This window comes from Macaca mulatta, chromosome 17, assembly GCF_049350105.2.
Source record: "Macaca mulatta isolate MMU2019108-1 chromosome 17, T2T-MMU8v2.0, whole genome shotgun sequence".
NCBI classification, from domain to species: Eukaryota; Metazoa; Chordata; class Mammalia; order Primates; family Cercopithecidae; genus Macaca; species Macaca mulatta.
The window spans coordinates 107,910,053-107,925,369 of NC_133422.1; the positions used below are offsets into that span (position 1 = coordinate 107,910,053).

The window sequence follows — 15,317 nt, forward strand, 5'->3', positions numbered from 1 at the left end:
ATGAAACTCAGGCTGGCCCCATGCATTCATACAAGGCATTCGAAAGCCCTGTTGTCACTTTATTTTTTATTTATTTGTTTTGAGACGGAGTCTCACTCTGTCGCCCAGGCTGGAGTGCAGTGGCATAATCTTGGCTCACTGCAAGCTCCGCCTCCAGGTTCACGCCATTCTCCTGCCTCAGCCTCCCGAGTAGCCGGGACTACAGGCGCTCGCCACCACGCCCGGCTAATTTTTTGTATTTTTTAGTAGAGACGGGGTTTTAACATGTTAGCCAGGATGGTCTTGATCTCCTGACCTCATGATCCACTGGCCTTGGCCTTCCAAAGTGCTGGGATTACAGGCGTGAGCCACGGTGCCCGGCCTATTGTCACTTTATTTTTAAAAACTTCTAAAGCTTCGTGTCCTATGGAGAAAATACATCACAAATGCTGAGTCAATGATCCCACAGAGACACCCCGGGGGACCCCGCTCAGTTCCGGGGCTCAGAAACTGCGGCCCCCGCCCGTGGCTCCCCACCCAGGCAGCAGCAGCCTCCCCTCAGGGGCTCAGTGCGTGTGGCCCTGTGACGGTCACAGCTCCACATGTGATGAGCTTTGGGGCCTCTACCCACAGGGCTGCAGTGTCTGACGGAGGCGGTGCCCGTGTCTCATGCCCACCTGCCGGCAGAGCCGCCCTGCTCCCCGTGGCCAGCCTCGGCCTCTGGCTCTGCAGGGCTGAGCTGGGATGAAGGAAGGCATCCAGGGCCATTCTTGCCTGCCTGGTGCTGCTGCACGTGGCTCGGTGCCCTCCATGTGGATGCCTCTGTGGACTCTTCATCTGGGCCGTCTGTTGAGGGCAGTCTTGGGGTTTCAGGTCCCTGAATCTGGGCAAATACTCTCCTCAGCGGGGTCAACCCCCTGCTGCCCTCCCTGGGCTCTCTCTTGGTGCTGCCTGGACCAGCAACGCCCCACTCTGCTGCCCAGGCAGCCATCTGGCCGGTCTGGGTTTGTAATCTCCCTGGGGGTCAGCAAAGGGTGGGGCCGCACATCAAGAGGCCGAGGCATCTGGGCATCTGGCTGCAGTGAGGCAGGCATAGGCGCACCCTCTGCAGAGAAGCCCTCAGCTTCAATCCTCTTATCCTTAACGTGGGCCACGGCCAGTGCGCCTAGAAGCCCATGGGAATCCCTGCGAGATGGCTTTGTCTCATCTGCGGAGGCGGCTGATGCGATCGGCTCATGCTGGGGCCAAAAACATGGCAAGAAACATCCCACTGTCAACCTCCTGGGCAAGCGCGTGCACCTGCAGCTCAGGGCCAGCCCACCGCACTGCCTTAGTGACGCTGCAGCCAGGGGAGCCGTGGGCCACCAGGGGGCTGAGGAGCAATGCCACATGACCTTTCCTTTTGTAAAAAACAAAACCTGCAATTTGTATTCAAATAAAAAAGAGTAAAAATAAAAGTTAATAAGGAAGAGTGGACTCCCTGGATTGTGACATGATTTCCAAGTCACATTCTTTCCTTCAAAATTACACACAGGTGCACATGTGCACACACACCTCTACACACATACAGGCGTGTGACATGCCTTCATTTTCATCTCCATATGGCTGGCAGATGCCAACGTTGCCGGTTAGGGCGGAGTCCCCGGTGTCCGCACTTGCTCACGCATCCTCCTTGTTGCAGTGAGCACCGGGAGCTTCCCCCACCACTCACGCTGGCTCAGGCTGTCCTGCGGGAGCTGCCTGCTTTCCCTCTGCCTCTGGTCTCCTCCCCTGGAGGAGAAATGGCTGGAGCTGCAGGCACCTCTCGCGTCCCCTCTGTGCTGTGGTGGTGCTGGGCACTCCATCCACACCTGCCCGATTGAGGGGATAGATATTTCCTTAAGGGCTTCGGCCTTGAATGACCTGATGTTTCTTGTAAATCAGATTTACATTTCCATTCTTCCCCACAAACTTGTTCAACCATGTGCAAGGCCTTGTACAAGTTGTCAGATAAAGAGGGCCCTGGATAAGAGGGAGGCCTCTGAAGAACTGGGGCTATGTGGACATTTCACAATGCCGTGTTCATATTCGTCCTAGCAGTATTCCTGTAATGACAAAAAAAAATACAATTTTCTGATGGGCCTTGAAATGCATCCCAAGCCCACAAAGCTGCTGCCTGGATAAAATCTTTTGTCCTGTAGGTAAATTAAGAGAAGAAAAGAGAAACAATTCCATCTACATGTCTGTGTGTTCAACCATATGTTCACCATTTCCAGTGTCTTTTATTTCTTCCTGTGGATCCCAGTTGCCCTCCAGTGGGTCCAGGGCGAACTGTGCAGGAGGGCCCCAGTCCCAGGTCCTAAGAATGCCAGCCCCGTGCCTCCTGAGCCCCTGTGTGAGCACCCTCCGTGTCCCTCCCTGGGCACCTGCTCGTTTCATCCCAGCCGCAGGACTCTAGCCTGGGGGATTTCCCTTTAGTATTTCTTGTATTATATTCTTGTCTACTGGAAATATCTCCTCTCAGTTTTTGTCCATTTTGGAATTTCTTCATTTGCCTTCATTTCTGAAGGATAGTTTAGCTGGGTACTGGATTCTTACATAACAGCTCTGAGACACTGAGGCACTGAACCTGTGGTTCCCCTGCCTCCAGTGCCCTTTGTTTCTGAAGGATAGTTTAGGTGGGTATTGAATGCTTACTTGACAGCTCTGAGAGATCTCGGCACTGAGTTCTGCTGTCTCCGGCATCTTTCATTTCTGAAGGGAAGTTGACCATCAGTCATGCTGCTGCTCCTCAGCTAGATGAGTGGGTTTCTCTTGCTATTTTCAAGATTTTTTTTCTCCATCTTCAGCCTTGAACAGTTTGACTACAGTGTGCCTAGGTGTGGTCTACTTGAATTTATCTTACTTGGGATTACAATATCTGCTGATAATGGAAGCTGATTATAACTTTTCATTGTGGCTATTTCTTTTTTTCCCATTTCAAAAATCTTTTTCTTTTAAAAGCAACAAAAAACGACCATTTCCATAGTCTAGAGACAATCATATACATTAAAATAAGTCATTCTTTGAAAGATAATATTAACATTCCCCACATAGTTGACATTTTTCTCTAATGACTATACTGTTATACTGGCATTTTCTTTTCTTTTCTTTTCTTTTTTTTTTTTTTGAGATGGTGTCTCGCTCTGTCACCCAGCTTGGAGTGTCGTTGCACAATCTCAGCTCACTGCAACCCCCGCTTCCTGGATTCAAGTGATTTTCCTGTCTCAGCCTCCCGAGTAGCTGGGACTACAGGCATACGCCACCGTGCCTGGCTAATTTTTGTATTTTTAGTAGAGACGGGGTTTCACCATGTTGGTCAGGCTGGTCTTGAACTCCTGGCCTCAAATGATTCACCCACCTCAGCCTCCCAAAGTGCAGGGATTACAGGCATGGGGAGCCACTGCGTCTGGCTGGCATTTTCGTGTTATTTTAAAACTTTATTTTTGCCAACATTGTAAAGTTAACCAGCATGAGCTAATTAATGAGCTCAATTTAATCTTCCTTTCCCTCCACATTTTAACTGCCCATCCAGTTTTTCGGAGTTAATTCCTAGGCTGTAAGACCTCTCAGAATTTAGAAAATGTTTTTCTTGGCAGCATTAGAATTATTTGCCTATTTATTCTAACCATCTGCTTTCTCTAGTAATACTTCTATAGCACATTCATGCAGTTTATGCTTTGGGAATTTGAGGAAAAAGCTTCATAATTACAAAAAAACGTGATTTTGTGAGGCTATTTCAAAACCGTGACGAGTTGTCACTTACAGAGGCAGAGCTGTCACGGGCAGCAGCTAAAATTTCATTCAGGGGCACCTCTGCGAAATGTCAGGCAAACATGAGGTTAGAGATTTGGGGCTGCATCAGCCCCCACGACCCTGCCTTCTCGCCACCCTGACTTTGCACCCCAGGGCAGCCGGACACTCTGGGCAGAAGCCCCTCGGATGGGATGGGGTAGTGAGGCCTGGGGAAGCTGTGACGCCAGCCCATAGTCTCCAGAACCAGTTGACAGGGTGGCTGGGGAGAGGGGGTTCCCCAGACTCAAACGATCTGGAGAAAAGCAGGGCAGACTCTTGCAGCGGCCCCTCCCATGAGGGCCGGCGAGGGAAGGAAGCCAGGGCTTCCTAGGGGAGGCCGTGGAGCTCAGCGCGGACGGAGGAGAGGCCGTGGAGCTCAGCGCGGACGGAGGAGAGGCCGTGGAGCTCAGCGCGGATGAGGAGAGGCCGTGGAGCTCAGCGCGGACGGAGGAGAGGCCGTGGAGCTCAGCGCGGACGGAGGAGAGGCCGTGGAGCTCAGCGCGGATGAGGGGAGGCCGTGGAGCTCAGCGTGGATGAGGAGAGGCCATGGAGCTTAGTGTGGATGTGCCTACGGGGCCAGCTGGTGTCTAGGGGGGGCTGTGCCAGAGATGGCCGTGCAGGACATGTGGGGCCAGTTCTGATAACTCCAGCACGGGCTGCAGGCTCAGCACTTCTTATTTTATTCCTTTACTGAACTATTTGTTATATGGTCAGAGTGGTGGTTCTTTCTTTATTCCTGTCTGCAGTCTGTGGGTTTGCTGAGTGTGTAATTCCCTCAACGTGAGCTCCCCCACAGTGAGTCCTCGAAAAGCGGGCGGTCTCTGGCTGGGGCCCATCGTGGTTTTTTCACAATGGGGTCCATCCCTCTGCAAGTGTTTAGACACATAAATGAGCCTCAGCTGCAAATGAAACGTACAGATTACAGGCGTTATGCCAGTCCACGGAAGAGCAGTTTTGAAAGAAAACCTCAATCTGATAACATGAAATTACAAATAAATGTGAGATTGACTCTCGGTTTCTATCTAGGCAATTTAAAATGGAGATAAGAAGGCTTCATTTGATTTTTGAAAAACCAAACCCCAATCCCCCAATTACAGTAATGAAACGTTCTTCCAAGTTCAACCTTTTTATTTCCAAGACAAATGGGCTGAAGGCTGAATGTTACCAAGGGTGAGGCGTCCTGCTGGGGTTTGAGGACGACAGCGTGGAGAGCGATGGACCTGGCGTTCTCCCGCTGGCCTTGTGGGGGTGACGGGCTGAGCCTCAGCTCTAGACCGGTCACGTGGGTCCCAGGAGCCCCCCTGCCATCCCGGCCCGTCAGCATCCAATAGGCACTGTGTGCTTGGAGGCGAACTGTCCGGCGGGTCTGGTTTCCCAGCCACAAAGGGCGTGGCTCTCTCCCTTCCCCGGGGTGACGCAGAGGCTGCTGCACTCTGCACTTTAGAGAAATGCCACCTAGAACCGGAGGCGCTGGCGAGCCGCCGTTGCCCAGCTCAGGGCTGCGAGAGGGTGGGCTTCAGGCTTCCCGGGGGGTGTAATTCTGCCTTTCCTGCCGGGAGCCCCCGAGAGGTCCCAGGTCACACGGTGACAGAGGCCTTCTAGCAAAGTGCAAGGAGCGTGTTTAATTTTAAAAAATTCATGCCTCTGGGGGCACCTCCTGTCTCCTTCCTGCCCTCACTCCACATCCTGTACAGATAGGCGGGGCAGCCCCTCCAGCTCCCCCATGGCCCGGCTTACATTATTCATCCCCTGCTGCGTTTCACGGACAGATAGGCGGGGCAGCCCCTCCAGCTCCCCCATGGCCCGGCTTACATTATTCATCCCCTGCTGCGTTTCACGGACAGATAGGCGGGGCAGCCCCTCCAGCTCCCCCATGGCCCGGCTTACATTATTCATCCCCTGCTGCGTTTCACGGGTGTTTGGTTACAGGAAGGATCACGTTTTGCTGCCAGCGCTACCGATCCAGGTAGGCCACGTGCACACGCAGGTGCCTCAGCAACGACTCCCACCCGGCTGGGGCCAGGATGCGGAGGCTCTGAGCAAGCGGGAGGAACTGGAACCGAGCCTCACGGGTCATGGAATTGCCACCTGCTTAGAGCCCACGTCATTGTCTGAGTCTTGTTGACGCACATCTGCTGTATTCCCAGCAGTCAGGCCCCCGCGGGGCCCCCGTATCCTCTGCCCGGGGGCTGTGGTGGGCATGGATGGGAGAGGACCAGGCGTCCCCGTGGCCCTGGCCCAGCAGGTGCTGGTCGGAGTTTGGCAGTTTGGCGCGTTGGTCCTCCTGCGGCTTTTGTTCAGGGGGTGCCTCCCGCGAGAACTGGGGAGAAGGTCCCTGCCCTCAATGAGCTTCTTTTGAACTCAGTAGTGCCTTGGCCACCGCCACCCCCAATTCCTTCTGTCCTGCTTTCATGCAAAAAAGGCACAACTTTTGACTCTTAGAACTCCAGGGGACACCCATTCCTTTGGCAGGCCCCAGCAGCTCCTTCCCCGCACAGGGCTGCATGGTTGGGGAGGCCCCTCTCCCCAGGTGGAATCGGGGCTAATCGCCTGCCCTGGGTGGCCCGATCAGGTGAGTCTGGAATCTTCCTGATCATTGTTCTGGAGGCTGCATGTACCTTCTTCCTCTACTTCCTCTCCCGTTCCAGTGGGGGCCGGTGGAATCGGGGGCTCCAGGGAGGGTCCATGAGGGAGCTTCAGGCAGGTCTTTCTGTTTTGGTTTCTCCAAAGTCTAAACCCTAAGGAGAAAGAAGCAGGGAAAGAGGAAGAAGGGGATTCACAGGCCTGGGCAGAAAACTAGGAAGGGCTTCCCTGGGGAGGACAGGACCGAGAGAGGGTGGCCGAGCTGGAGCAGGTGATCTCGGTGGCTCCCCAGCCAGGCCTCGCTGCAGACTTGGGGGTACAAGCACCGGGCCACACAGCACACCCACCCTCACTGTGGCCGGAAGGTCAGAGGCATGCTGGCTGTGAAAGGCTGCCTGAGCCCCACAGTGGATACTGTGGCAAGTGTGGACCAATGGCCGATGCCTCAGCCCCACCCACTCCAGCCACCATGACACTGCGTAGCCTGGACCCGGGCCAGTCCCTGTATGAGCATGTGTGCTTGGTGGCGTGTGTGTGCAGTCCTTGTGTGTGTGAGTGTGTGCATACCTGTGTGGGGGTGCCTGTGTGTGTGAGGGAGGCCCACGAGGTTGGCAGGCAGATGAGGGTGGGGGTGGGGTGGGAGGAGATGTGCTGTGCCCTGGAGACCAGCCTTGGGAGGGTGGGAGGAGACGCACTGTGCCCTGGTGTCTGGGGCCTGGGCCTGCCCCTCCTGTTGCTTGGGGTGGGTTCTGGGACAGGGCATCTTCCTGGTGCTCGTGCTGGGGAATCTACTGTGGGCTGCAGGAGGAAGAGGAGCTGCGAGGAGGTGTTGCCAGGGCCAAGATTAGGGTTAGGGTTAGGGTTTGCCCCAGAGCCTCCTGGAATTCTGCCCGCTCAGCGCCATCCTCCAAGGCCTGACAAATGCAGCCTCTGCCTGGAACCACCATAGACCCCCCAGGGAGTGGCTCACCAGCTGCTCCTCCCCGGTCCCCGGGGAGTGGTTTCACCCACTGCTCCTCCCCATCACCCCAAACTCACCCGCTGCTCACCCCCACCACCCCCTGCGGGCCTGGCTACTTAGAGAACCACCTCGGGAGCTTCAAACATCCACCCCCTCCAGAGACTGATGTGCGGGGTCTGGCCTGTGTCCTGGGTCTTTAGCAGCCCCTGGGGGACCCTCAGGTGAGGCCACAGTTGCCAACCCCCTGCCTGATGTGCTGATCGGTCAGTGAGTTACTGGTCTGCAAACGGGCCAGCCACATCCTGGGCTTCCCCATGAATTCTCCAGCAGGGCGGCCGTGAGGTGGGATGCTGTCACCGCTGTCCGCTTTGTCTCCTCATCGTCTGTTCCATTTCTCTTGCTTCTTACTGTAACTGTGGATTCTTACAGGGCAGAACTGCACGAGTCATCTTTGCACCTTGTCTAGCATCCTGCATGTAAGGAAATCCAACACATGTGTGTTGGTTGAGTGAAAGATTAACTTGAAAGTGTACATTCAGGTAAATGCACGCTTTCCCACTTGGAAGATGTGGTTATGTTTTGAATCAGACTTAGCTGGTTTATATCTTGTTTCTCCCATTAGCCACCTATTTGACATTGAAAAAAGTTACTGAATTCTGTGTGCTTCTGTTTCATCATCTGTGAAATGGGTGCCACATGGCAAGGCTGAGATGAGGCAGAATGTGAAAGTGGCAGCCACAGGGTGAGGCATACAGTAGGTGCTCCATCCATGCTTGTCCCGTCTCCCAGACCAGCCACAGGGTGAGGCATACAGTAGGTGCTCCATCCATGCTCGTCCCGTCTCCCAGACCAGCCACAGGGTGAGGCATACAGTAGGTGCTCCATCCATGCTCGTCCCGTCTCCCAGACCAGCCACAGGGTGAGACATACAGTAGACGCTCCATCCACACCCGTCCCATCTCCCAGACCAGCCACTGCGTGAGGCATACAGTAGGCGCTCCATCCACGCTCGTCCCGCCTCCCAGACCCCGATTTGCCCGAAGCATTCTGAAGGGTGTGGGAAACTTAGGAGTCTCTGTTGTTTCTGGGGCAACACTGGGGCTGTGAAAGGAAAATAAAATCTGGGGACTCCAATTCACTGCCAAGGGAAACCCTTAAAGCTAGAAGCTGAGCCCCGTGAGGAGCAGCGCAGGGAGCTGCCCAGTAAAGGCTCAGTTCTCCACTGGCAGCTGCTCTACGTCCCCTGGCCTTGTGCAAAGTCCGACTTTCTGAGCCCAGGACGAATGCATCATTCACCATTGTCCTGCCTGTTCCTTCCTCCTGCAACACGTGGGTTCAGTCAGGCAACCAAACCTCCCTCTTTCTCCTCCAGCCTGCATTTCCCCTTTAAAGTATCGAAACCCTCAAAATCATCTTGGAGAAAGGCACAGAGCTGTCTCCCGGGCATGCCCTTAACCTTGCAAATGAACTTAATGGATTGAGGCCTGTGTGTCATGCTTTCTGGTTTACAGGACCCATGTTGGTGCGGAGGAAGTCAAGGTAGGAAACCTCGGGTTCTTTCAAAATTGTCCTCTAAGCAGGAAGGAATCTGGAACTGGGAAGGACAGCAGGCATGTTTTCTAGCAGTTCTAACGAATTATCTTCTTACTGTCAATAACAATTTATCTAGTCTCTAATTATCTTCAGTCCAGCGGAAGACAGATTTCCTCATCTCCTAACTGCCTCTTGGAAGAGCTAAAGTAAGTTAAATTTTAAAAATACCCTGATCCCAGGCGACTGCCCCTGCTGAGCTGATCTCGGCTTGCAGGAGAGGCGCTGTGGGCCACCAGCTTGCGCCCTGCGGCGGGAGGGGCTCCAGTGGCCGGATTCTAGCCAGTGTCCCTGCCCTGCAGTTAAGCACAGGGGCTTTGGGGGTCTGTCATGCGCCACAACAATCAACCTCCTGGAGCCTCAGTTTCTCGTCTTTGAAGGGGGATCATACCGAAATTGTTCAGGGATGGCTTCGGTTTCCGTTACTGAAGCTAAGGCCCGAGGTCCCGGCTCTCAGCACGTTTTGCTCATGTAGCCCTCGAAGAATTTTCAGAAATGTGCCCATGTCAGGTTTGCATCTAAAATCCTTTTGGTTTGGTCGGAAAGGGCACATTTCTGGTGACGCAGCAGCACTCTCTCGGGATCTGCGGGCGAGGTCCTTCCGCCTGGGGTTGGTGGCAGCACAGGCCGTGTGTGTGAGCCTGGCCAGTGCCTGGGTCTGCCCCGGCTCTGCCACTGCCTGCTGTGTGACCTGGGACTGCTCACGCCACTGCCCCGAGCCTTGGCTTCCTCATCTTACACGGCGGTGGCGAGAGCCCCTGACGCAAGGCTGTGGCGAGTTTGAACCGGGCGCTTGGAGCAAGGCTTGGCCGGGGTTCACCAAACAGACAAAGGCAACCTGGCTGGGGAGCCAGTCCTTACTTTCAAAGCAGTTGGCAGAACCGGTCTGGCTTCTGTCAGAACTGTTAGGATGTCGGGAGGTGCCCAGTGACGACCCCTCCCTCTGGGTCCTCCTGCCCTGGCCGCTGGGCGTGGATGAGGAGAAGGCTGGGCCCTGTGCGAACCTCCTGGGCACAGAATCTGCCGGGCACAGAATCTGTGACTCCCCCCCCACCCCGGAGCCCGGCCTTGCCCCGTGCTGTGTGACTGCTTCTGTGTTCGGGGCCCGAGGGTCACGCAGGGAGAGCTGCACCTCAGGGAGGCTGGGCTGGGGACAGGGTTGGCCCCTCTTGGTGGCAGTCGGGTGGGAAGGGGACACAGTGGAGCCAGGGCCCTGGACTCAGCCAGATCTACTTTGTGAGAGACTGCATCTGGCAATCAGAGATCTGGAAGTGACTCCCTTAAGCAATTGCACCACCGCAGCCACCTGGAAAATCTTCGCACGCCCCCAGCGTGGAGTGTCCGAGACGCCGCGGCCCTCAAGGTACTGTTGTGCGTCAAAGCCTAACACACACACGCTTATCCCCTTACAGCTCTGGGGGCCCAAGTGCAAAACGGGGCTCATGTGGGGAAGCCGAGTGCTCTGTAACTCCCGTGTCTCAGCTCCCTTGTGCGGCCCCTGGAGGCAGACGTGGGAGGAATGCCGCAGCCTCGGAGAACCAGGTCTGGCCTTCCTGGTGCCGGTCCCAGGGTCCTGAGGCCTGGTTTCCACAGTCACACTGCAGAGACGGGTCCTTGCGAGGTGCCTTCTGTGTGCAGGGGCAAGGTTTCTCCTCTGCCCCAGGCTTCAGTGGGGAGTGTCCAGGGGGCCAGAGCCCCCAGATGTTACTGCTGTGCTGGTCACCCCTCTGGTCTCTCCCTTGGCGTGGACAGACCCCCCGGTGCATCTCTGGTCTTTCCCTTGGCATGGACAGACCCCCCGGTGCATCTCTGGTCTCTCCCTTGGCATGGACAGACCCCCCGGTGCATCTCTGGTCTCTCCCTTGGCATGGACAGACCCCCCGGTGCATCTGGACATCTCGGCGGGCAACTGCTATTTACAGACACGGAAGGTTTTACATGACCTGCCTTTTCTGTGTTTTCTCATTCTTTGCAAACCCACTGTTTTTCAGCTCCGAGAATTGCTTTCCAGACGTGCTGGCTCTGTGGCTGAGGAAGCAGTTTCGTGAAGGTCTTTTCTGTGCTGATGTTTAGCTTTACCGAGATTTTGTTGCTTATCACACAATTCACCATTGAAGTGTCCTGGGCTGATCAGATGCCGACGTCTCTAAAGGAAATTCTCAGAAGATCTCCGGGGAAAAGCACAAATAATTTACAGAATTAGAAAGCAAAGGATTTGTAAGACATCGCCAGGAATTCTGTTACCAGTTAGGACTGGTCACCTCCAAACTTAGATACAATGAACTTATTTACTTCTTCCTAGGAAATTTATTTGGGGGATTTTTTATGTGGTCTGAAGAGGGCAGTTCTTGGCCGTGATGATGATGTCAGTGGCAGACGTTGCCTTCTGGCAACTCCAGATCCTGGCTGACTTTGCCTAGCTCTGCCCGGCCTGGTGTTGCAGGAAATATGCTAATTCCAGGCATGGAAGCTGGGAGTGCATCTGGTTTGGGGAGACTTTGTCTTTCTAAGAGGCTCTCAGTGCTGTTGACGGTGCACATTTGACCTTTCAGACTTGGAGAAATCAGATTGCAGAAATTTTGCAGAGCACCTGAGCAGAATCAATCTGGCGTGAGACACACACACACAATCAGGCGCATCCACCCCTCCCACAGGCACTCACACAGTCATGTGCACCTACCCACACACGTGTAGTCAAGCACACACAGTCATGCACACACACCCGCACATACACACGTGCACACACACACACGCACACACAGTAGGGGCCCCGAACAGGCATCCTTAGCCTTTCTGCTCTGAGCTCTGCCTCATCAGAACCTGCTGCCATAACTGAGCCAAGTGAACTCCCGCAGCAGGAGCCTCCCCGGGTGTGGCAGGGGAGCGCCCGCCACCGAGACTCTGCTGCTGTGCTTGGGGGAGTTGTGCCTTTTCTCTGCTTTTCTTTCTTTCTATATTTCCAGGAAATCATGACATTAAAAATGACTGTTTTTCTTATGACGAATATTCATTGTAGGATATTTAGTGAAAATTCACACAATAAAAACTGTGATTCGTTTGTGCTCTCTGAGTTTCTGGGTTTCCTTGCATTTTTCTGGCAGCTTCTATTCTCTCCGGGTGCCTCCGATGCACACATCTCGGCTCCCAGGACGATCTTCCTGCCTGGTGCGGCTGCCTCCTCCACGCCACCCCTCGTTACCCGTGGTCTAGGGAGACTACAGCAGTTCCCGCTCCACGCTGCCCAAACAGCTGCTAAATATCTGCTGAAGTAAGAGGAAAAGCTTCGTTATCTTTGGTTATCGCTTTGTTCACCTTCCAGCCTCCCTGTAGTGAGGGTCCTGTCCTGACACAGTGATCCCTGTGGCAAATTCGATTTTCCCCAAATGACCACATCAGCTTTCCACTTCCCGCACACAGGAGAGCCTCTTCCTTCTTCCTTTGAATTTCCTCACAGGGCTGCTGAGCTGACACAGCGTGAAGCTGAGGCTGGGTTGCGGAAGGTGCCACAGACTCCACCTGGGTTTCTCTCCTGTTTGACGTTCCTGGGAGCCCAGCCCCCATGTTGTGAGGAAGCCCACGTCACCTGGAGAAGTCACAGGCACAGCCACAGTCAGCCACAGCCACAGTCAGCCACAGCCACAGTCAGCCACGTGCCAGTCCTGGGAGCCACCCTAGCTAACCGTGAGTGGAGCAGAGGCAGGGTGTCCACTCCAAGCCTTGCCCAAATTTCAACTTCAACTAAATAAATGTGTTTTTTTAAGCCGCTGAATTATGGGTTCATTTGTCCCACTGTCGTAGGAATCAGAACAACCTCCAAGGACCTGTCCCACTGTAAAGACTGACAATCTTATGACTTCTGTCTCCTGGACTCCTCCCAAGTCTGAACACCTTCCCAACGCCCACAGGTCGCAGCGTATCTTGGGCAACCCCATCCACTGCCCCATCAAGCCAGCACCTGGCCTGTCTCTTGTTTCCTGGAGCTTGCTCAGAGATAACAGATTCATCCGATCCTCCAGGAAGGGCCGGAGTGGCCTGGCTCCCTGCCCTCCAGCTCTTAGCTCTGCATCGCTCCTCGCGGGAGCCCTCCCTGCGACATCTCCCGCTGCCTCTCAGCGCTGAGCTTAACACGGTGGTGTCACCTGGGAGGGCTGAGTCTTTCTGTCTCTTCTCCACCAGCCTCTGAGCTCCATCAGGGCCCCATGGCAGTGATCGCTCCTGTCCTTCCATAGCCCAGCGCCAAGCCTAGCCCTGCTCTGGGCCGGGACAGTGCTCAGGACAGGACAGTGTGGGAGCCAGCCCCTGGCCCTGACCCTGGCCCTCAGAGCCAGTGCTGTTGCTTCCCTACCTCACTGGATGTTGCAGGAATGGGTTAGAGATCTGAGGACTGCGGAGAGTTAGGGGTGAGGGGAGAATGAACCAGTCATGGGGGCCCCCGGTATCCCTGAGCGAGCAGAGGAGGAAGGTGGCGCTGGCAGGAAGGACAGGTGCTGGCTGTGGGTTCCAGCCACTTCCGAGGTGCAGACCTGGGGAGAGGAGGCAGGTGGGGCCTGCTCAGGGAGCCCCCGAAGAAGTTCTGACTTGGCTGTGCTCCAATCTGCCGCTGCACATTCCCCACGCCTGGCAGGCGCTTTTTCTCCTCTTTAAAAAGGCACTCCCTGGGCCTGGTGGAATGAGACAAGCATGGAAATCCCTGGGCTGCTCTCAGGGATGGAAGAGGCTGGGCATCCCGGCGGCTCAGGGTGGGACTTGGCCTGCAGAGCCGAGCAGACGCCCTCTTTCCTCCTTTTCTTTTCCTTTGGTTCATTTAATTTTTAAAATGTAACAGACTGTGCCCGAGCATGGTGGCTTTCGCCTGTAATGCTAGCACTTCGGGAGGCCAAGACAGGCGGATCACTTGAGCCCAGGGGTTTGACACCAGCCTGGGCAACATGAGGAAACCCCATGTCTGCAAAAAGTATAAACCTTAGCTGGGTGTTGCGGCACACGCCTGTGGTCCCAGCTACTTGGGAGGCTGAGGTGAGAGGATCGCTTGAGCCTGGGAGGTAGAGTCCGCAGTGAGCTATGATCACGCCACTGCACTCCAGCCTGGGCCACAGAGCCAGAGCATGCCTCAAAAAACAAAAAAGTGGGCCGGGCGCGGTGGCTCAAGCCTGTAATCCCAGCACTTTGGGAGGCCGAGGCGGGCGGATCACGAGGTCAGGAGATCGAGACCATCCTGGCTAACACGGTGAAACCCCGTCTCTACTAAAAATACAAAAAAAAAACTAGCCGGGCGAGGTGGCGGGCGCCTGTAGTCCCAGCTACTCGGGAGGCTGAGGCAGGAGAATGGCGTAAACCCGGGAGGCGGAGCTTGCAGTGAGCTGAGATCCGGCCACTGCACTCCAGCCTGGGTGACAGAGCAAGACTCCGTCTCAAAAAAAAAAAAAAAAAAAAAAGTGACAGACTGCAACAAAGGCACACCTGGGCAGAGGCTGCAACAAAGGTGCACCCGAGTAGAGGCTGCACAGGAGCTCCTTGCACTATCCCTGCAACCCACCTTTAGGTTTGAAAATACACAAAAGTAAAAAGTTACAAAAAAGTAATCATCTACTTTAAACATCCAGAAAAGTATAGAGAATAATATAACAACCCTGTCCACACCGTCTAGCCTTAATGATATCTCAACACTTCCCCTTTTTTCCAAGTCTTTTGACTTTTTTAAAGAAAGAAGTTTTCACAAATAGAGTTTAAGCCCCGAGACATAGTTCTAAAGGTGTCCGTGTGTCTGCACACAAGACTCATGGTGTCCGTGTATCTGCACACACGAGACTCATGGTGTCCGTGTAATCACCTCCTACTGCTTCATAATATCCTATAACCAGTTTCTCAGCTTCCATTCTGCTACCCTACAACTACTCTCCAGTAATCCTATGTGTAGGACCCTCCAAGAACCCCCACATCACTTGGAGCAAAAGCCAGAGGCCCTGCAGCTCACCCCAATGTCCTCCACCTGGTCCCCACAAACCTCTGGCACCCTCGTCTCCTTGCTGCTCCCTCTAGGCCTGGACGGCTCCAACCCAGGGCCTTTGCACAGAGGTTCCTTTTTCCCAGACCCTCTGCCCCAGATGTCTGTTTGAGCAACCACCTCCATGCCCTCAAGCTTGATCTTCAACAGCACCTCTCAACAAGCTCTCTTTTCACTACTTAAAAACCACAGCTCACTCCCACTCCCACACTATACTTTCTATTTTGTTTCTTTACCCCTCTTTCCTTTTTCTGTGGCCTGCATTACCTGGCTGTGTATGTATGTATGTATGTGTGTAAGTGTGTATGTGTGCATGTATAAGTGTGCATGTGTGTATGTGTATGTGTGCATGTATAAGTGTGCATGTGTATGCGTGTGCATATGCAC

At 54.4% G+C, this 15,317-nt stretch overlaps 2 protein-coding genes across 3 annotated transcripts in view; both read left to right on the forward strand.

Moving 5' to 3' along the window:
- The window catches only part of TMEM255B (transmembrane protein 255B), a 65,438-nt gene that overhangs the window by 5,660 nt on the left and 44,461 nt on the right, over positions 1-15,317 (forward strand). The window lies entirely within an intron of this gene.
- Positions 5,516-11,986, forward strand: LOC144336204 (uncharacterized). Of its 2 annotated transcripts, XM_077974120.1 has the most exons (3): positions 5,516-5,758; positions 6,265-10,289; positions 10,918-11,986. In XM_077974120.1, the coding sequence occupies exons 2-3, from the start codon at positions 9,430-9,432 to the stop codon at positions 10,997-10,999; spliced, it is 942 nt and encodes a 313-aa protein (XP_077830246.1). In that variant the 5' UTR covers positions 5,516-5,758; positions 6,265-9,429; the 3' UTR covers positions 11,000-11,986. The 2 variants fall into 2 exon arrangements, with proteins under 2 accessions (XP_077830246.1, XP_077830245.1); XM_077974119.1 differs by lacking the exon at positions 10,918-11,986 and having other exon boundaries at positions 6,265-10,646.

What these genes read in the sequence shown, in the direction of transcription:
- LOC144336204 (XM_077974119.1), top strand. Translation starts at nt 9,430, where the DNA reads ATGTCAGGTTTGCATCTAAAATCCTTTTGGTTTGGTCGGAAAGGGCAC.